Below are 22,163 nucleotides of genomic sequence, written 5' to 3'. Positions count from 1 at the left end.
AATAATAAAGCTTTAATGTCATGTTCTACATGACATTAAAGTTCTCTAAGGGGCCTCTACGTGTTGGATCTATATCCCCACGCAAGCCTATCAAAAGACCGGGATTTATAGGCCCGTGAAATCCAAGGAGAATAATAATAATATAAAAATTATAACGTGCACAAATTACCGAAATCAAAGAAAATAACTGCAAAACTGCTGTCTCAATATATTTGGAAAAAGTATGTGGTATATTATAAATGCAGATCAATTGATTCTCATATAGGTAATATAATAATTTTGTTTAATACTTATTTGTTTAAAAATTCCTTTAACAATAATTGTTTTCTTCATAAGACAATAACAACACACATTGAGAAAGTTATCAAGAAACTCACCGATCGTATCATTTCAACAAGTCATGACGACTCAATACGAGTAAGTACAATTAATACAGGGTGACATGGGTATCAAAGTAGAATCTTAAGTTTTGGTTTTTGGAAGATTTTACTAACACTTTAGTACAAATGAATTCACGAGCTTAATTGTTTTTACATTATAAAATTGGATCTTAACACATATTTGTTCTATCCTGAGTACCTATGTAATACACTATTGAAAATTGGATCAGTAATGACTGAATTTTTAAAACATATCTACAAACAAAATACTGAGTACGTAAAGCTATCATTATTATTTTCTTAAAAAGAAAGAAATCTATGACAGAATTAGTACGCATGTTATATTACAACAAATTACATATATGTATATTTATATAATATGTCGATACTTTTTTGTAACAATGAAATATATACATAAACAAACATAAAACAGAATAAGCAGTTCAATGGTAAACTTATCCAAATATCTTTTCATTTGAAGCAACTCTATAAGTAAACTTTGCTTAAGTAAAATTTAATTCACACCTAATATTATGTAGGATGAAAGTACACGTACGTATGCATATGTAGTTGTGCACGAACACATACATACTTAGGTTGGGGATGAAATCAGAGATGGCGCTTTCAAATGAGTTTCCATAAAATGCTTCAAGAGGGCTTTCTTTACCTATACCTATACTTACTTTAATCTTTGGGTTCAAGTGCTTTGCTTGCATTGGATACGTTAAGTTTTAACTTTTAAGTTGGTGGTTTGTAGCTTTTCTTTTACTGAAGTTTTAAATAAAGACGATAGTATTGTACTGTAAATCTTGACTAAAACAGAAACTCATAAACTTTAGCATCGATAAAAAGTCAGCCTGTATATTAATAATATATAATATAAGTATGTATAACCGTAAGCAAGACATAATATCTCAGCCATTTGGCTCATGTTTGTCTTTAATTACCCGACTGCCTCAGAAGGGTGGGTAATGTTTCCGAGACTGTTTGTTGTGCCAACTGAGATTAAGTGAGACTTGGCTGTGATTTTAATGGTTTTACTTGGTGTGTTTTAAGAAGTTTTGCTGCAGGGATAAGTTATGGGGCAGGTTTGAAACTAAGTATGGTACTTTGTGCACGAAATTGCAGTGATCATATTCGGGTTTGCTTGTAGACGGCTCGGTATATGACTAAGTTAGTGACATCGCGAAACCGTAAGAAAAAGAGTTCATCTGGTTTTGACTGCTGAAACTCAATCGGTGCTTTGTCGATGAAGACAATTGTGTACTTATTGTTTGAAAAAAAAGTTCTTGGAGTTTCCCTTAAACGGATTTAGCCGATTTATTGACCTTACTTATTAACAGGCCAATTCGAACGTACAATAACATCAGAATGTTATTTGAATCATGTTATTGAGTTATCGTGCGTTTCGCCCGCGACAACACATGTATAAGCGAAATGCACGAATGGTCTTTAGTAAATAAATTTTAATAAAAAATGATTCAAATATTATTCTGATGTCAGTGTTCGTTCAAATTGGCCTTAAAAACTTTGATGAGCACATAACAACCTGTATGTGGCGTTCCATCAGGGAAAATACTTATGCAGGTTAAGCATAAGGACTCTTCTATGATTGAAAGCCACGAATATCTACTGTGAGCTCGAATAAGATCAAACTTTATAAATAAAATAATAAATAAATATTATAGGACATTATTACACAAATTGACTAAGTCCCACAGTAAGCTCAATAAGGCTTGTGTTGAGGGTACTTTGACAACGATATATATAATATATAAATATTTATAAATACTTAAATAGATAGAAAACATCCATGACTCAGGAATAAATATCCATGCTCATCACACGAATAAATGCCCTTACCAGGATTTGAACCCGGGACCATCAGCTTCGTAGGCAATGTCACTACCCACTAGGCCAAACCGGTCGTCACAATATACGTTAATGAGCACCGAATTACATCATCTGTTTGTTTTTTGTCTTTTGCAAACATTTTAAAACAATAAAGTGGCTATGAGTATTCAGAAATATAAAAATTAGATTCGTCAAAGTATTAAAAGGTTACGCCAAAATAAGATATCAAAATAGATCTAATTTTCAGGTTGTTTGTTGGATTAGCTTTGTTTCTAATTTTGTACATGCTGTTTCAGAAGGCCAATTCTAACTTATTAAGACAAAAATTACTGCATGTACAAAATTAGAAACAAACCGAATCCAACAAACAACCTGAAAATATCTTATTTTATAGTGTGATTTTATAGTGTGATTTTATAATGTGATTTTATAGTGTGATTTTATAATGTGATTTTATAGTGTGATTTTAATGTGATTTGCCCATGTGTCTCGCTTGCGCTTACACTGAGTGGAATGCACACGCGAATGATATCAAAATGACTTCTTGTTCCTCGCGTTGTCCCGGCATTTTGCCACGGCTCATGGGAGCCTGGGGTCCGCTTGACAACTAATCCCAAGATGTGGCGTAGGCACTAGTTTTTACGAAAGCGACTGCCATCTGACCTTCCAACCCAGAGGATAAACTAGGCCTTGTTGGGATTAGTCCGGTTTCCTCACGATGTTTTCCTTCACCGAAAAGCGACTGGTAAATATCAAATGATATTTTGTACATAAGTTCCGAAAAACTCATTGGTACGAGCCGGGGTTTGAACCCGCGACCTCCGGATTGCAAGTCACACGCTCTTACCGCTAGGCCACCAGCGCTTTTTAATGATATCAAAATGACATCATTAAGATATCATTTTGACATTTAAATGTAAGTTCGAATTGGCCTCCCGGTCAATACCAAAATAAAGATAACTTCCTGGCTATTTTTTACTTTTCTTTTCTTTAGACATCGTCGTACAACGTTCTTTGATCCCTGCTGTCCTGGACAGAGGGGTTTTTAATCGGGACACTCGACCCACGTTCATGCTTCACTAAATAGGGGCCTGATTGTTTTGTTGTCAGGATTATAACAATTCGACAGAATTTCCTGTAATGATAAGGGACGATTTAATTAGATTAATCGCTCGCACCGATTCAATTTGTGCCAATACATGTACGGCCAGGGTTCACTACGTTTAATATAATTACTTTTCATATAACACACTTAGAAATATATCCATTATGTATATTGCTATTTTTAATAAATAAATTTTAGTTTGAAATATCCTCATTTGGAATTTTAAATATGTTATTCTTGGTATAATGGTTTAGGGTATATTTACACTTCGTCTAATATACACTTCAATAATTATTACATACACATAAACATATTTGTTCTAACTAGTAATATTCTATAATTATATTTAGGACTCAATAAAAATAAATGGCTCCGAGAAAAGTGGGTTAGGTTAGGTTAAAACTGCGACCCCGCCTAAAATATAATGTTTTTGATTGTATAAAATATAACGTTATATTAAAATATAACAATAGCCATTATTATACAATATGCCTTTATACTAGTTAAAATATATTAAAATAGGCATTATATCAATGACGGTTTATATGAAATCATAATATAACAAAATCAACGTACATATACATATTAATACTGACATTAGATGACATTGTAGAATTATTTTATAAGAATAATCACCATTATTAACAGGTAATCTGCTATGTACGGTATGTACCTGCCTAAATGACTGAAAGAATTAAAACAACTAATGATATATTATATGAAACGGCATTATGGCAAGTGTATGATAGTTTTTTTTATAATTATATTAAACATTACACACCCGTACGGATAGGTAAGAGAGAATGGCACGCGCGAATTATAACTAAAGGACATAATTTAGATATCATTTTGATGTCAAATGTACGTTCGTATAGTATTAAGTAAATGTTTTAAGTAGGTATGCAGTATAGTGTCATGAAAGCTATCGATAATTTAAACGTTGGTTTAACAAGTTTATTAAATTAAGCTGCCTTTTATATATGAAATATGAGAGCTAGTCAAGTTTTAAATTTATTTGAAAATGAAAATGAAAATTAAAATGAAAAATGATTTATTTAGGTATCAAAATTGCAGCTTATTACACAGTAGAAAAGTATTACATTTTTAGAAGCATTCTATTGTTGTTGGAAAGCCTAGGAATAGTGTCCTGAGCCCTAAACTAGGTAAACCTGTCTTATAGGGATCAGGGAACCACCTCTATTTTTAGAAATGCAGCAAAGGTTAGTTGGTACACAAATCTAAAAATTGGATAATCATTTTGCTTAATTAAGTATATACGTATACAATATCAGTAATGTGTGTGTGTGTGTGTGTGTGTGTGTGTATGTGTGTGTGCTTGTGTGATGAACTTTTCATTATATATTATTAATTTATCATACATATACCTACTGCTGGTTGTTGGTCAACAATAGCCCTTACGTATATAAGACTATGACTATTTAGGTAGTTAGTTACCTAGTCGGCACAGACAAATCGCCGACAGAGGCGCAGTGCAATAAAACTGTGCAGTTTACCGCTCACGAACACGCGCCCGCTATCGCCGCCATCTTTGCTATTCACGAATATTCGCACGCTCCTGTCTCAACTCGGAGCCTAGCCAATATGACATTCGTACATCGACAATCGACAAACGAAAAGAAAAAAAGTATCGAGATGATAAATCATTCGTTCAAATCATTCATGACAGAGGCTACGACAAGCGACGAGACTATTTCAATAGATTATTTAAGATACGAATGGCGTTTTCTATCATCGATTTTCATCTTATCTAGGCCCGCAGAAATCGGTGTAACTTGAGTATTTAAATGTTGCGAGATAAAGAAGATCTTTGCACCATTTTAGATGTTTTTTTTAAAAATAGTTATACAGCTTCAGCCACAAACATGAAAAAAACTTTGGAATTAAACCGAGACGAAATAATTTGGCATTATTTAATGATAGGATTACTTACGCGTTAAAAGGACAGCGAGGCTAGAAATACTTCACTGTTAAATTATCCAGGACTAAATACGAATATAATATAAATATATGTAAAATTAAATCGGAGGCGTATTATAATTGTAATAACAGATTACGAATAAGGTCTGGATTTGTTAAGGATATTTATGATTTTTCAGTGTCCAAAGAAACAGTTGTTTCTGGTTGAAGAAATGTCGCTTTTGAGACTGATAGATGATATCCATAACAAATCCAGATCGTTTATAACCTGATATTACAGTCAGGATGCGCTTCCCGATATCGGAGTCTTGATGCAGAGATCAAAGTTATACTGGTGTGAAGAATAGTGGTTTCGAGAATAGGTACCAAGTATTGTCTAATAACATCGTGTCTTTACACGATTGTTCTCCGTTTAAGACACTACACTTAGACACCTATTCTGTTTTAATATATATCTGTGGCGAAACTCAGTTCTCAATTCTTTATTGTACATGGTAAGCTAAGGTTTTGGACCCGGGTACGTCCTTAAACGTACACAAGAGAGGTATGGGCATTGTGAATGTCATCTCGCTTTTTGTGGTAGGGCACAGCACAGCGGATGTCATTCCAGATCTAGAGCAGAGCCCAACTGGGGAAGTACCTCCACCTTACAGAAAACCGCAGCCAAATAACACTAGACCCTACTCATAGTGTTGTGTTCCTGCCAGTGAGTAAGGTTGCCAGAGCTCGAGGGGCGGGAGGGGGTTCGGGTCGGCAACGCGCATGTAACTCCTCTGGAGTTGCAGGCGTACATAGGCTATGGATACTGCTTACCATCAGGCCGGCCGTATGCTTGTTTGCCACCGACGTAGTATAAAAAAAAAAGTTAACTTTGAAGTTAGCTGGAAGATTATCTATAAAGGCCTTTGTACCTAAATATGAATGTTTTATAATACATATTGTGTTCAATAAAGTGGTTAAATTAATTATTTATATTTTAATTTAATTTTTCTTTAATTGTGTAATTAGTAATTGTTATAATATCGTCCTGTAATCTAGTATTAAGTTTCTTATGTTTTTTTTGTGTAATTTGGATAATTAAAATGTAATATGTATACAAAATTATTAAGTAGTTTATATTATATTAGTAGTAGTAGTAAAGCTCAGTTACTTTATTAAATGTAAATGATTTGTTGATGAAAATACAAAAATCACTAGTAGATAACTTCTTATAAGTAATCAGTTCAATAAATAACGAATATCACAATGTATTTCAACTTAGCACTAATAAAAAAAAGTGTATAAAGTGCTTACTACCACTACATGAAACATATTTGTTTGATTTTTTTTTATTACCTTAATTTAATATCCTACTGCTAGATAGAGACCTCGTTTCCTCTATTCGACTTATTATAGTCGTCTCGCCATCTCCTTCTCGGTCTGCTTGCATCCCGGCCTGCACCATCTATGGTGTTCCATGGGTCCCACTCAGTACCCATCATGGCCCACTTCACCGGGGATATGCGGCAGACGTTATGTTCAAAAATTAATATAATATATTAATTCGTTGTTTATTTGTTGCAGTGGAAATCAAGATGGGGCGTTGTGACGAAACTCTCACCAGCCGCAGGTAAGTTAGAAGTTCATTAAAGTGTCAATATTATAAGTATTTATATAAAAATGTCATAGCAAAGGATGACTCATGCAATAATAATAATAATAATAAATAAATATTACAGCACTTCCGACACAGATTGATTAAGCGCCACGGTAAGCTCAAGAAGGCTTGTGTTGTGAGTACTTAAACAACGATATATAATATATAAATACTTAAATACATAGAACACATCCATGACTCAGGAACAAATATTTGTGCTCATCACACAAATAATTGCCACTAGGCCAGACAGACCGTCAAATATACAAAATAATGGTTCCGGTCCACGCCATACGACAGTTTCACCGATGATCGTCATAGAAAACGAGGTGTCGGAAGCCTCTACCCAAGTCTGGACCATTCTAGCGTGACTCATCCTTAAACTTTATTTAATCCTGTTTTAATTACAGGATTAAATAAACTAGAATAATATTAATTTACAATTTTAAAGGAATTGAAACGAATTATCTCTAAAAGCAACAGGTAAAAGCTTTTATAAAGTTTAGGTTGAATGATATTTTTTTGCTGTAGAACTACATTCCCAAAAAGGACCGTGACCAAGCGCTCATTTTACTTGGAAAATAAACAAGGCAATAATAATTTCATTTCGAAAACTCTCACAAATGAAAAGCCAGTTAATTAATGGATCTACTTCCTAACTCTAAATTAATAAAGCCTCAAACTTCAGTGAACAGTACAAAAAAGGTAAAAATAAGCGAGTCATTCACGAGGCAATTATAGCGATAACATCGGGTATAAATAATGTCGCACGGCCATATTGGAATTTACTTTTATGTTGCCTAATTTTTAAGTAGTTATTATTAAACAACGTTTCAACGTAGTCAACGTTTTCGTAGCGCTACGCTCGTAGCAGATCCCAGCGTTTTCCTGCTTTGTAGAGGAAAGCGATTAGGAACAGATAATCTGCGCGCGGGTCCCTGGCACTCAGTGTGGGGTAAGGTAGCTGTATGAGTATTACGATTTTTTTTATTACAATTTTGATGGGAAATCTTTTGTGTAACCTCTAGCAGCCCAGAAGCCTATAAAAAGGTAGCTCATTCCATTCTAATTTCAACCTTTATTTTGAAGCGCTGGTAGCCTAGCTGTAAGAGTTGGAGTCGTGGGATCAAAACCAACAACCCATCAACCCCAACCCAACCAAACAGGAAAACATCGTGAGGAAACCGGACTTATCCCAATAAGGCCTAGTTTGCCCTCAGGGTCCTACTGGTGGATTCATCAGTTTATACAAAATATTAATTAGCCAGTAATCTTACTGTACCTACTAATTACTTACTTGTGCTAAGGTACTTCTTAATCCTGTCTGCTTTCAAATTTCATACTTGTATACGTGTGAATGGGTCCATGTTCGCTACTACCATAGACTAAAGTGCAAGTTCATATTAAACATAATTAAAATAAAAATTACGTACAGAATCAGAACCCGAATCAGTTTTTTTATCTATTTGTGAAAGCAAAGGTACAATTAACGTGTTTAATTATTTATAGGTATGTATATTCTGTAGAGAGAATAGAGAAGGTAGAAAAGTATAGGTATTTGGGCTGCTGGCTGAACGAGGACTGGGACATGGAGCAGGAAATACGTGTCAGGGTAGAGATTGCGCGAAACGCCTTTATAAAAATGCAGTCTATATACACTAATAAGGATATCAACCTAAGACTTCGTTGGAGACTTGTAAAGTGCTATGTACTATCAGTGCTCTTCTACGGCTGCAAAACTTGGACTCTGAATAAAGCGATGGAAAAGAAAATAGACGCATTCGAAATGTGGCTATATAGGCGCATGCTAAAAATATCCTGGACCGATAGAGTTACGAATGTGGAAGTACTAAAAAGAATGGAGAAAAAGTTGAAGGTTTTGGTTACGGTGAAAAAAAGGAAAATATCTTATTTTGGACATACTTATATACAGAAATGACAAATATAATATACTACAACTAATATTGGAAGGAAAAATTGATGGCAAGAGGGGAAGGGGAAAAGGAGGTTCATCTGGCTTGACAATATTAAGAAATGGACGAACGTGAATAACGCAGCCATACTGGCAAAAATGGCCAAGAACAAAAGAGAGATGGCAAAGGTGGTCGCCGACGTCCGTTAGGGTATGGCAAATAAAGAAAAAGATATTCTGTATGTTTTACCTACGAGTTACAAATTTTTGTTCCCATGCAGCATGCAACGTAACTATGGGGCCTTCTTTGATGCAGGTACAAAACCCATAAAGTGTTAATTGACCAAAGGAAAAAGTTGACAAACGTTAATAGAACCTTATCAAACAGCAGTCCAATCTGTTCCGATTATCAAACAAAGCTTTAACAAACATGACGACTTAAACGAGCTTTTTGATTGCGTCCATATTTGCCCAATTTCCGTGCGCAGTTCAACATTTAGCATTAAGTGTCAGCCGTAGATTGGGGGTAGATATGCCCTGGTGTGGGGTGTGGGGCGTTCTAGGGGCTGAAGCGGTTAAGTATTGTTAATACAAGTATATGAGCCCTGGCGCTCCGCGTATTTATTTTTATTTGATTGAGAAACAAAGCGCTTACAATTGAATAAAATTTGAACTAATATAGACCAGCGGTTGAACAAAAATGGGTTTCGATAATATTAAAGTTTTTTCTTTTTTGATATGTCATTGGGAGTATGTTAAATAATACTTTGGTAAAAAGTTAGAAATTTTAAGGTTGAGCTTTCGGTTATATTTAAATATTTTAATTTTTGCTAATAACTAAGTAAATATAGAATTAAAGTTACAGAAAACTTTAGCATATCGAATAACACTTCAATTTATGTACAATTTTCAGTTTTTAGAAATCTGGAACAGCTGCTTTCTGGTAAACGTAAAAACACGAGTTATTTTGTAAATATAGAATTAGAGTTGCTGATATTGCAAAATTACGATATTATCGATCAACTTAGTATTCTAGTAAAAAGTTAGACATGTAGACAATGTGCTTGTCTAGATATTGATTTCAGGTTAAGCAGTATAGCTAATATTGAATTAAAGTTTGTAGAGTTAATAATAATCGATCATCAACAATGATCTCAGTTACTAAACAAAAATTTAGAAATATAAAATCACGGCGACACTCATTACTGATATGTATGCATTCCTTGCTTATATAAATACGTTACGTTTCAAACGCGCGGCAAGTTTGCGCGCGCCGCGCGCTGTGGCAGAAGGCAGCGAACAACGGTAGTGGGGAGCGGGGTGCCCTTGACTGCGTCTACGGTCCATCAAAAAAAATCCTAAAGTGTGTTTTAAATTAATAGCAATAGAAAATTGTTATTTTGTTGTTACTATAATAGGTATTGCCCGCGGTTTCGTTCACGTAGAATTCGTTATCGCGTTACATGAATATTATTTATTTATTTAAACTTTATTGCACAAACAAAAAAAACACAAATGGCGGACTTAATGCCAAAAGGCATTCTCTACCAGTCAACCATTGGGTCAAATAGAGACAAAAAAAAACACATTCTCATACAGATGACCACCCTTCCTTGTACCATTTTAAAAGCCAGTTGCAGCTTTTCTTTCCCGATTTTTTTCAGATGTTTGGAATTGGTATTTTCCTCGCGATAGTTATTTGTTTTAAGGGGAATGTTGTTGTTAACCGCTAATGCTAATATTGATAACCGATAGTTATATAGAGATACGTTATAAGGTATATGCACCCTAATGTTATTTATTTCTGATAAGAAATAAATGTAAGACAAAATTCACAGTGATACATTTCAAGTAGGTTGCCTTGTAAGATTGCGTACGGATAGTTTTATGGTTTGTTATTTCATCGTATGATATATCAAATGAAAGCTTATTTGAAAGTTGCCGTATTAAAAAAGTTGGTCCAGTTAATGGTCGCCTAGATTAACCGATTTTTATATAAAATGTAGGCAACCATGGACTGGACCAACTTGTTAAAAAGGCAACCTAGTACAGTTAGTAATATAGTACCTGGGCGACCGAGCTTTGCTCGGTTATAACTATTTATTGTAATATGGTGGTGATAATCTACATAAACTTAAAAAGTAAAATGTGAACTGACAATTATTATTATTTACAATCGACTTTAACCTTACAGCACTTGTCACAGAGTAACGCCATCTATTGTCGATTTCTCTTATTACATAGGTCATTTTTTTTTACTAAATTAAACTTGTGTAAAACAATAAAAATTAAAAAATTATATATAAACTTGAACATATAAAAAAAAACAAAAGTTAGTCACCGGGCGAGATTCGAACCCGTAACACTCGTTTAGCAGTCCGCGTCTTAACCCGCTGGACCAGACGGACAGTGGCCGGCAACACGAAATTAGTGACCATATTCTGCGTCGAACGAAAAACGCATGAAAACTCGAAAACACGCGTTTTCCCAAACATAAGACTAATCTAGATAGATTGTATACCCCCAAAAACCCCTATATACCAAATTTCAGCGAAATCGTTAGAGCCGTTTCCGAGATCACAGAAATATAATTATATATATATACAAGAATTGCTCGTTTAAAGGTATAAGATAAAATAACTTTTCTTTTGATATATCATGTGACGTTTTCGTTTACACACTAAAAGCACAGTGTAAAAAGTAACAGTGGGCCGACGCCTTTGATGTTTGCGTAAATGCCGACACCGCTCAAGGTCTCCGTACCTACCTAGGGTTATCACAGACTTACACAACTGCCCAAAAGAGGATGGAAATGTTTTTAGTTTTCATGTTGTATGATGTATGTGTACTAATTTTACAAATGACGTCCATTTTGGAAATAAAGATGGCGGACGTCACTTTTTTGAGTCGTCATGGGTGTTGTTTTCTGGGTTTTTAGGGGTGTGGATTTCAAAAATGGCATCTATTTTGAAAATAAATATGGTGGACGCTTCTTTTTGAAATGGGTGTCGATGTGTGTAGCCGTGATATCAACCACCTTTAATTCTAAAATGGACTCTATTTTTGAAATCTGCACCAACAAGAACCGCCAAAATTGACGTCATTTTTGTAATTGGAACCCCGAGAAACCTCGGAGATGACACCCATATCGATTTTTAAGAAAATTAATGTCCGCCATCTTGGATTTCAAAATAGACGTCATTTTCGTAATCGGAATCCCGAGGAACCTCGGATATGACACCCATATCGACTTTTAAGAAAAAATAATTTCCGCCATCTTGGATTTCAAAATGAACGTCATTTTCGTAATCGGATCCCCGAGGAACCTCGGAGATGACACCCATATCGATTTTTAAGAAAAATTAATGTCCGCCATCTTGGATTTCAAACTGAACGTCATTTTCGTAATCGGAACCCCGAGGAACCTCGGAGATGACACCCATATCGATTTTTAAGAAAAATTAATGTCCGCCATCTTGGATTTCAAAATGAACGTTATTTTCGTAATCGGAACCCCGAGGAACCTCGGAGATGACACCCATATCGATTTTTAAGAAAAATTAATGTCCGCCATCTTGGATTTCAAAATAGACGTCATTTTCGTAATCGGAACCTCGAAGAACCACGGAGATGACACCCATACCGATTTTTAAGAAAAATGAATGTCCGCCATCTTGGGTTCCATAATGGATGTCATTTTCGTAATCGGCACCCTTGGGACTTTCAAAAATAATGAAAACATCAAATACTACATGATACATATACAAACAGAAGCAAGAAACAATGTCTTGCTTTTTAAAGTCTTAAACTACTCATAATTTCTTAAAATAAGTTATAAAACATGTCCGCCATTTTGAATTTGAAAATTGATATCATAATTATGATATATTTTTGTTTACACTGAGACAAATAATTAGCACATGTCGTATGAAATATTTTAATTGTGTGTGTGTGTTTTTTTTTATACTACGTCGGTGGCAAACAAGCATACGGCCTGCCTGATGGTAAGCAGTATCCGTAGCCTATGTACGCCTGCAACTCCAGAGGAGTTACATGCGCGTTGCCGACCCTAACACCCTCCCACCCCTCGTTGAGCTCTGGCAACCTTACTCACCGGCAGGAACACAACACTATGAGTAGGGTCTAGTGTTATTTGGCTGCGATTTTCTGTAAGGTGGAGGTACTTCCCCAGTTGGGTTCTGCTCTAGATCTGGAATGACATCCGCTGTGCTGTGCCCTACCACACAGAGCCAGATGATATTTACAATGCCCATACCTCTCTTATAATGCCTGTGCTAAAAATGTGATTGCGAACTACCTGCAATAACTATACAGTACCTGGGCGACCGAGCTTTGCTCGGTTATAACTAACTATTTATTGTAATATGGTGGTGTATAGGTGATAATCTTAACTACATTCTTTTACTAAATTAAACTTGTCTAAAACAATAAAAATTAAAAAATTATATATAAAATTGAACATATAAAAAAAAACAAAAGTTAGTCAACAGGCGAGATTCGAACCCGTAACACTCGTTTAGCAGTCCGCGTCTTAACCCGCTGGACCAGACGGACAGTGGCCGGCAACACGAAATTAGCGACCATATTCTGCGTCGAAAGAAAAACGCATGAAAACTCGAAAACACGCGTTTTCCCAAACATAAGACTAATCTAGATCGATTGTTTACCCCCAAAAACCCCCATATACCAAATTTCAGCAAAATCGTTACAGCCGTTTCCGAGATCCCGGAAATATATATATACAAGAATTGCTCGTTTAAAGGTATAAGATAATTAGGCATTAAAACACTCGTGTGATCTTTTTAAGAAACTCACTTCGTTCGTTTCCTAAGCCCACACTCGTGTATTTTAATGCCTTTTATTATGTAACAGTAACATAAACTACTAATATATGTTGAAAGTAAGTACAGGCGGCTAACACAATGGTAACAAAATACAAAAGTTTTGAAAATGTAATTTTCATCATCGTCACTTGGCTGTACATTTGAGGGCCTATCGCGAACCACGTTCGACGTGTTACCTCTCTGTCGCACTTGTAAATTCGTACGTAAGTATGACAGGGAGGCAACACGTCGAACGTGGTTCGCGGTAAGCCCTCTGATGCCACCTCCATTAGTCTTTTGTACGCCGGTATAGCCTTCGACTCAATGTATAATCTTCACTTTTTATGGAAACGTAGTTCCTCCTTCCCGTAGAAATATTTAACTTTCCCATCACCAAGAAAGATTATTTGCTCGCAGTTATTAGCTGCTCAATTCCTCGTTTTTTCTGTTACTAAGTCAGTACAGTACATATATCAAACATTTTTCACTCATTTTGAAGTCAAAATAACTTTTATTCTATAATTAAATTCATGTAATGTCCGCATCTAATTTATGTGCACGATAAACAAACAAATGAATGATTTGAAAGAAAAGACAAACAGCGCTTGCGAAGCTGAGCGGGGGGCGCGGGCGGGGCGAGGTATCTATCGCTCACTAGGTCGGCTACGATAGGCTCCCGCGCGCCGAGCCGACATGTTGACGGACCAGCGCGGCGTGGTTATGAATTTCGCGCCTTTTTAAGTTGATTTTACTATTATAGTTGGTCAAGCAAATCTTGTCAGTAGAAAAACGCGGCAAATTTGAAAAATCGCGGGCTAGCAACACTGTGTTCGAATAATTCCAAAATCGCGTGTAATCTGTGTTTTATCTGTAGAATGTGGATCGTCCATCTTGTTTGTTTACATTCCGAATCGGTGCTAATTCAAGAGAAATTTCTGCTCCCAGCATTAAAATAAATATCAATATATTAAATAATATTGTGCATGACCATAAGCAAAGTCAAGATGCCTACAATGTAAGTAAAATCATGCTCGTTGATCTTAACCATTAGAAAATTTTGAGGTTATGATAATTACTTCAAGATCCCGGAGAATTTTTAAGATAATGTGCAGTTTTTTCTGTTTCAGGGTTAAAAGGCTTAAATAAAGATAAAACGTATGCCTAAATATATCCAATAAGACCACGAATTGTGCCCTCGAAACCGCAACTGATTCGATTGTTCCCAATATCAACAGACGAAGTCCTCAAATATTTTCAAAGGTAACTTTTTTAAACAATCTTAAGACGTTTAAGAACCTTGATTATACCTACTTTCTTTCGCAACATCAACCTAATACTTCCATATGTTTGTTGCAGGATTAAAACTCGCCCAATATAAGGCGTTCGTAAAAGTTTCTCTTCATACAAAACTTACCTACGGCGGTTTACGTACATACGTGTACAACGCAAACAAGACGAAAAATAAACTTGTTAATTAAAAAAACTAAAAAAATTGGGACAATAGTTTAGATTATTATTGTAAAAGTTGTCCGTTTGTTAATCATCACGAAAATATATTATTTAGGCTGATTTGTTTCATGCACTCAGCTATTGCACATGTATACCTATGGAAAATCCTAGTTTATACTTTCTGAAGTCGGTATGTACCTATTTAAAAGAAGTTTTAAGTCGCTTTACCTGTTTGTTCAATAAATTAAAATAATTTATTCAGTGTGCATAATTTTAGAAAAATATTTTAACATTTAAATCATACCTTCTTTTATCCAGAAACAATATAACTCCATATTACTCACATGAGTGGAAGTTGTTAAGTTTCCATTGTCAAGGTATCTTTTATTAATATTTTGAGTACCTGAAATTGTGTCAGTTCCTGACAAGTCTTGAATAGACTAATGTGAAAGTTAATAAAATTTCTTAACAGCATTCTCCTGATATCTAAATGACTTTTTTAAATATCTACATATAAAATATGATCTAGCCAATACATGTAAATATCTAACATTTTTAGCCTGTATAAAAACAGTAGTGTGAGCAAAACCTTACCAAGCTAGCATGTAAGAGTGGTCTCAGAGATATTGGAATATCTCTGTACTATAAATTAGGCAAATTGCTTTAGACTAAGTTTTATGTGTAACTACTACTATAAGAATACATTTTGAAACTTGGAATGGAAACTTTAAACTTGAAATTACAAATTTTCAAACAGATCTGTTTTATGCTTAAGATGCAATAAGTGACTAGGTACAAAGTATTCTGATGCTTGGTTGGAGTGGACCAGTAACATTGGTAACTTAATGATATTTTTTCAATGAATGGCCTGAATTAAGTGTAAGTAAGCTAAAGTGACCCGTATCTTAATTGCCTTGAAATTAAATGAACACCAAAATATCTGCAGTTGTGTTTTATTTATTTTTAATCTGTATATTTATATAAATATATTGTAAAACCATTTCAAAATTACACTGGTATGTGAATGTGACATTGTTCAAGAGAAATACACTAATTTACAATTAACAAGTGGCATAATTATTTTCTTTGGGCTTCTTCAGTTTCTGAACTGATGTTAAAAACAGCTTTCTACCGTGGTGCTCATGTTCTCTTTGCTCCCTATTTGTCTTCTAAGTTTGCTAAAACAGAATAAAACCATGATGATGATGAAATGATGTAAATAGTCCAGATATTTGATATTTAATAAGCCCTGCAATTGTGACAAGAATAGTTACAGTGATACCCTACCAGGGCTACCGCTGCCAGTGATGGCTCAGGGGTTACTTACCTAGGTTTTAATATTTACCTATATAAAACAATGGATTGTTTTATTCTAGTTAAATTCAGTAGTATAGGTACCTACTAACAGCTCGTTTGGTAAAAAGTACTCAAGTGCAAATGCCTTAACCTTTACATTTATTTAGCTATGACATCTTCATGTTTAAGTTGAATATATATGTAGCAGATCTGCTCCTAAGCATACCAAAGGTTAAGAATGCGCAGGCGCGGATACAAGATTTGGCTTAGGGGGGGGCCATTTTGAGAAAATCATATATTTTTGCACAGAAAATAAGGTAAAAAAAATTTTTACTCAATTTAGTAATGTGAGAGCCAGGGTTTTAGGGGGGGGGCCATTGCCCCTATGGCCCCCCCCTTGTATCCGCGCCTGAGAATGCGAGCGCTCGCCTTTTGCGTCCACCTTTTACTAAGCATACAAACCTTTATTTTAATTCAATCTATTGATATATTTTTCGATTGTACCTACCTAAATATGTCTAATTAGCTTTTGAAGGTTGCATAAAGGAGCATTTGTATTGCATTTTATCGTGATATATCTTTAATATTGAATTCCAACCGAGAAATCTGATAATATATTAAAATCCAGCTACCTGCGGAAGCAATGTCTTGATTCAAACATTATTTTCTCCAGCATAGTCCGTTTGCAAATAGGTATTTTTTGATCTCGTTTATCATATTGATTGACATCGTTTTTACTCCAGTTTAAATTGTCCCTCTCATAATAATAACAATTTCCAAATGCTTCAATAAACCGCGAGCTGCAATTTTAGTTGACGTACGAAGAGCGCGCTCAGCGGAAAAAAATATGTTTCGGTTCGATGTACATTGCTGCTTTTCTTAGCGCAATACTGCTCTGTGAGTGTTGCCATACTTCAGTTTGCTTTACATTGCTACTGACAGACTTTGCTTGACAGACTATACAATGCAAGCTACACACAGATATTTCTTACTTTCCATAAAATGGCTGCATATATTATTTTATAGTAATAGACTTATCTCTACGGACTTTAATTCAATATTAGATCTTACAGGACAAAAAACGCATATTAATTGTAAAGCACATATCCTATTCTTCTAATTTTTTGCCTTGCCTATTAACTTAAGAATTTAGATATGATATTGTGGATTTTTTAAACTTTAATTCAATATTGACAAAATAATAAGCTAATTTGAGTTTGACAAAGTAGCACGTTGATTTTTTTTCTAAAAATTTGATAGCATAAAGCCTCATACATATTATAAAAGACGATGCTTAAATTTTGTACTTTAATTCAATATTCAAAATTCATCAATAAAAATACATAAATACCTTATTTATATCTAACGCTCGTTCTAAATTTTCTTCATATATTACAAATATGCTTAAAAATATGTCCCATACCAGATAAACATCACTTTTCACTCTTTAGAATTATCGAAACTTATAGGGCAAAAATCCGGTCCCACTATTGGTCTAATATGACAAAATCATGGCACAAAATAGTTTCCCCTAGTAATATACTTAAATCAAAAATGCTTAAATGAAATTTATTGAAAATGAATCCACCAAAATAATACCTATCTAAAGAAATTACCAAACAAGTAAAAATAAAGTCATCCGACTCGTAGAATTGTCATCTACTTAGAAACGAATTAGCCAATAAAGGATCATAAAAACCAGTTCTGATCAATAAACGCCATCTGAAAACGCCAAATAAAACAATTACAAAAAAAGTTCTTAAGAAAGTTCGAAGTAAAACAGAAATAACCGATATTTATCGTTATATATTAAGCGTTAGAAGCCTTATTTATTTATTTAACCTTGCTTATATAATATTAACTTCTATACCTTTTCTCTGCAGTTGACTGCATAATACAAGAACGTACAAATGATGGACTGCCTTAAGGCATACTCTACCCTACCAATCAACCATTGGGTGAAAAAGAAACTTTGGTAGCCTTATGTGTCATGTTCAAATATTAATTTGAAAGGAGATTACTTCCATTTTAATTGTCGTTAGACAACTTTATTATCGCTCATGTCTTGTCACTTAAACCGAGACTGTGTGTATTTTCAATCCCAGTTTTTGAATGGTTTTGTTAACGTTTTGTAGTAAACGTGCGTTTGTTCTGTACGTCTGTTAAACGTTTCCGGGGTGATACGGTCTTGATTAGCTAACAGAGTCGACAGTTTAACTGGCATCGTGTTTTGAACGACTGTTAACTGTTTGAAGGAAACGGAAATGTAAATACGACTTTTATTCTGAGTGTTAACTTTATTTTATATGCCCTACCCCTCTTTTTGTATAAAGTAAAATATAAGTTGGCTGACCCACATCGGTGGCCTTTACTATTTTTGTGTGTAGGTTTCATTACGTGGTTTTCCTTCGCCGAAAAGCGGCTGGTAAATATAAAATGATATTTTGTACATATAGTTATGTTTCGAGAAACTCATTGGTACGAGTCCGGGTTCGAACCCGCGAGTTCGAAATTCGCACATTTTACCGCTAGGCCACTAGCGCCAAGACTATTTTTATTAATCGAAATAAATAAAATGAAAAACTCATATTTGTTCACCCATATTTTTTTTAGCTAATTGGCTCAATTCAAACTTTAAGATACGTCAAAAATTTCCTAAAGATACGATATGTATTGGATATGTTAGTGTCAAAAGTAACGTTTTTGTTTGAAGAAACATCACTTTCGACACTGCCTTATCTAATCCATATCGTATCTTTATCAAATGTTTGATGTACCTTAAAGTTTGAATCGTGCCGATTGTATTAAACATTAAGACGTATGTACGATCTCTCGAAAATCAGTTGATCTCCTTGAGTTCTTGTAACATTAGAGAATTTGTCTCAGGGGTAAATATAGTTATACCTATTATTATGGCGGCAATAGTGACATTATAATGAGTATTAAATCATGTACACAGCTTTTATAATAGGATTATATTATTAAAACTATTCCCGTACGAACGCCGCGGGGATCCCCCCGTCGCCCGGACTTTTTAATTTGTTCCCGTTATTTATAGCCCGAGCTCCCCCTGAATTAAACATTACCTTGTTATGCTTGAGAAATGTGTCTGGCTGCAATTACATCTATACGTATTGTGTACCAATTAAAGCCTGGGTGATAGCTATAAATTAAACTGACTGCGGTGTAGCTCTGTGTAAAATTTCAGAGTTAAATTCGTCTAAATGATTAAACTTAAAAAAGAATAACCAATGTTACTTCTGTCTAATATTGTTAGTTTTTTTAATACTACGTCGGTGGCAAACAAGCATACGGCCGGCCTGATGGTAAGCAGTTTCCGTAGCTTATGTACGCCTGCAAGTCCAGAGGAATTACATGCGCTTTGCCGACCCTAACAACCCTCCCACCCCTCGATGAACTCTGGCAACCTTACTCACCGGCAGGAACACAACACTATAAGTAAGGTCTAGTGTTATTTGGCTGCGGTTTTCTGTAGGGTGGAGTTCGTTTTGATATTGTGTTACTTTTGATTTACATTTTACTCGGTATTTTGTTATAGTAAATAATTGTTAATTTAACATTAAACGTACAATAACTACGGTCTGATAATAAAACATTTTTATTGAATAAAACGAATTTCAGTTATAAGTTACGTAGAGCAAGAACCAGAATAGATACAGATTAATACATTTGTCTTGGAAGCCATTTCAAACTTATATCTTGACATCAAAAAGATTTGATACTTTTGCCCGTGCGTTTCGCTCTTGCTCATCATCATCTCCTAGCCGTTTTCGACCACAGCGACTGCTTTCTACGGCTGGTGCGCTCTCAGGTGACTGACGTAGCCAATCTTAGCAGCGTATGTGCGGCCACACTGCCTGCAGGTCAGCACCCCTCCGACCTAATATGTCATGGCCACAGCTGGTCTGAATTTTACCTCATCACGCTTAGCGTCCAGTTCTGTGCGTCGCCTGGCTGCGAATTCACGCACCTGCGTCTGCACAATATGCCTCCACTGTGGACGGTCACCAGCTAGAGTCATGTTGTTGGCACTATATAATATGTGGCTGTACATATTAAATACATGCTATTATGTAGGGGCAAGTATTGGCAAAAGGGACGTGCGAATGATAACCAAATGGTATCCTCAGATATCAGTTGATCTCAAAACGTGCGTTTGGATTAGCCTCAGGGAATAAAACATTATCGAATTGAATGAATTCAAGTAAACTGTTATAATTAACGTAAAAATTAGTCCGCCAATTATGATGGGTGCAACCGATCCTTACTTTTAAATAGCGATAGGATTATTTGAAAATCTTTAAAACAAGTATTAAACCTTATAAAAATGCAATAAGTGAATCGAACCACGAATGGCGCGAGTTAAAACGAGTTTTATGTAAGCATTACTTCCAACGGACGCCTTTGACGTCGTAATAAATAAAATTCCCTGGCCATATCCTTACTATCGCCCCCCGGATTATACAGGGTTACGAGGAGGGCGGCTGTCCACTGTTGAAGCTATATTTTGTCCACTATCAAAGCTATAGTTGTATGTAGAACTTTACTTTCAACGGACGCCTTTGACGTCGTAATAAATAAAATTCCCTGGCCATATCCTTACTATCGCCCCCCGGATTATGCAGGGTTACGAGGAGGGCGGCTGTCCACTGTTGAAGCTATATTTTGTCCACTATCAAAGCTATAGTTGTATGAAGAACTTTACTTTCAACGGACGCCTTTGACGTCGTAATAAATAAAATTCCCTGGCCATATCCTTACTATCGCCCCCCGGATTATGCAGAGTTACGAGGAGGGCGGCTGTCCACTGTTGAAGCTATATTTTGTCCACTATCAAAGCTATAGTTGTATGTAGAACTTTACTTCCAACGGACGCCTTTGACGTCGTAATAAATAAAATTCCCTGGCCATATCCTTACTATCGCCCCCCGGATTATGCAGGGTTACGAGGAGGGCGGCTGTCCACTGTTGAAGCTATATTTTGTCCACTGTCAAAGCTATAGTTTTATGTAGAACTTTACTTTCAACGGACGCCTTTGACGTCGTAATAAATAAAATTCCCTGGCCATATCCTTACTATCGCCCCCCGGATTATGCAGGGTTATGGAGGGCGGCTGTCCACTGTTTAAGCTAGTTTTATGTAGAACTAAACTTCTAACAGACGATTTTGATGTTGTAATAAATAAAATTCCCTGGACATATCCACATATATATATATTTATGTATATTTACATGTCTCTGTTAGCCCGATGGTTGACTGGTAGAGAATACCATTAGGCACTAAGTCCGCCATTTGTACCTAACTTTTTTGTATTTAAAGATAAAGTTTACATAAATAAATAATATCCTTACTATCAACCCCCCACCCCCCTCCCCCAGATTATGCAGGGTTACGAGCAGGGCGGCATGTCCACTGTTGAAGCTATATTTTATCCACTGTTGAACAAACTGTTGTTGGCAACGTTAACGTTTTCATTATTCTTTTGTGTATGTATAATAACTCTTAAAATAAATGTTTATCGTACCGCTTCGTATATTGTCGCTCGCACTACGCAACGGCCATTATTATGAGTAATAGAGGAGACAACCCCTCGGTCTTAAGGAATTCAAATTACAGATTTTATGAGCGCGAAATCTGTTTAATGTCAGTGTGCGTCGTGCTTTATTTTGTTGCCGATTGCATTTGAGAACGGAACTTATGTTTTATTTTCTTGAGACTTAAAAAGGG

At 35.3% G+C, this 22,163-nt stretch overlaps 1 protein-coding gene and 1 long non-coding RNA gene across 2 annotated transcripts in view; one reads left to right on the top strand and one right to left on the bottom strand.

Moving 5' to 3' along the window:
* The window catches only part of LOC133526197 (uncharacterized), a 714,530-nt gene that overhangs the window by 279,329 nt on the left and 413,038 nt on the right, over positions 1-22,163 (top strand). The window contains exon 3 of the mRNA XM_061862709.1: positions 6,841-6,886. Coding sequence (XP_061718693.1) covers positions 6,841-6,886 — 46 coding nt within the window. The remainder of the gene's footprint in view (positions 1-6,840; positions 6,887-22,163) is intronic.
* Positions 15,361-17,371, bottom strand: LOC133526294 (uncharacterized). Its single transcript, XR_009800713.1, has 2 exons — positions 17,047-17,371; positions 15,361-16,296 (listed from the first exon to the last, which is right to left on the bottom strand). It is a non-coding gene; the product is annotated as an uncharacterized LOC133526294 (long non-coding RNA).

The sequence above is a fragment of the Cydia pomonella genome, chromosome 16 (genome assembly GCF_033807575.1).
Source record: "Cydia pomonella isolate Wapato2018A chromosome 16, ilCydPomo1, whole genome shotgun sequence".
Classification (NCBI taxonomy): domain Eukaryota; kingdom Metazoa; phylum Arthropoda; class Insecta; order Lepidoptera; family Tortricidae; genus Cydia; species Cydia pomonella.
Note: the sequence above shows the minus strand (reverse complement) of the source record. Positions and strands in the feature narration are given on the sequence as shown.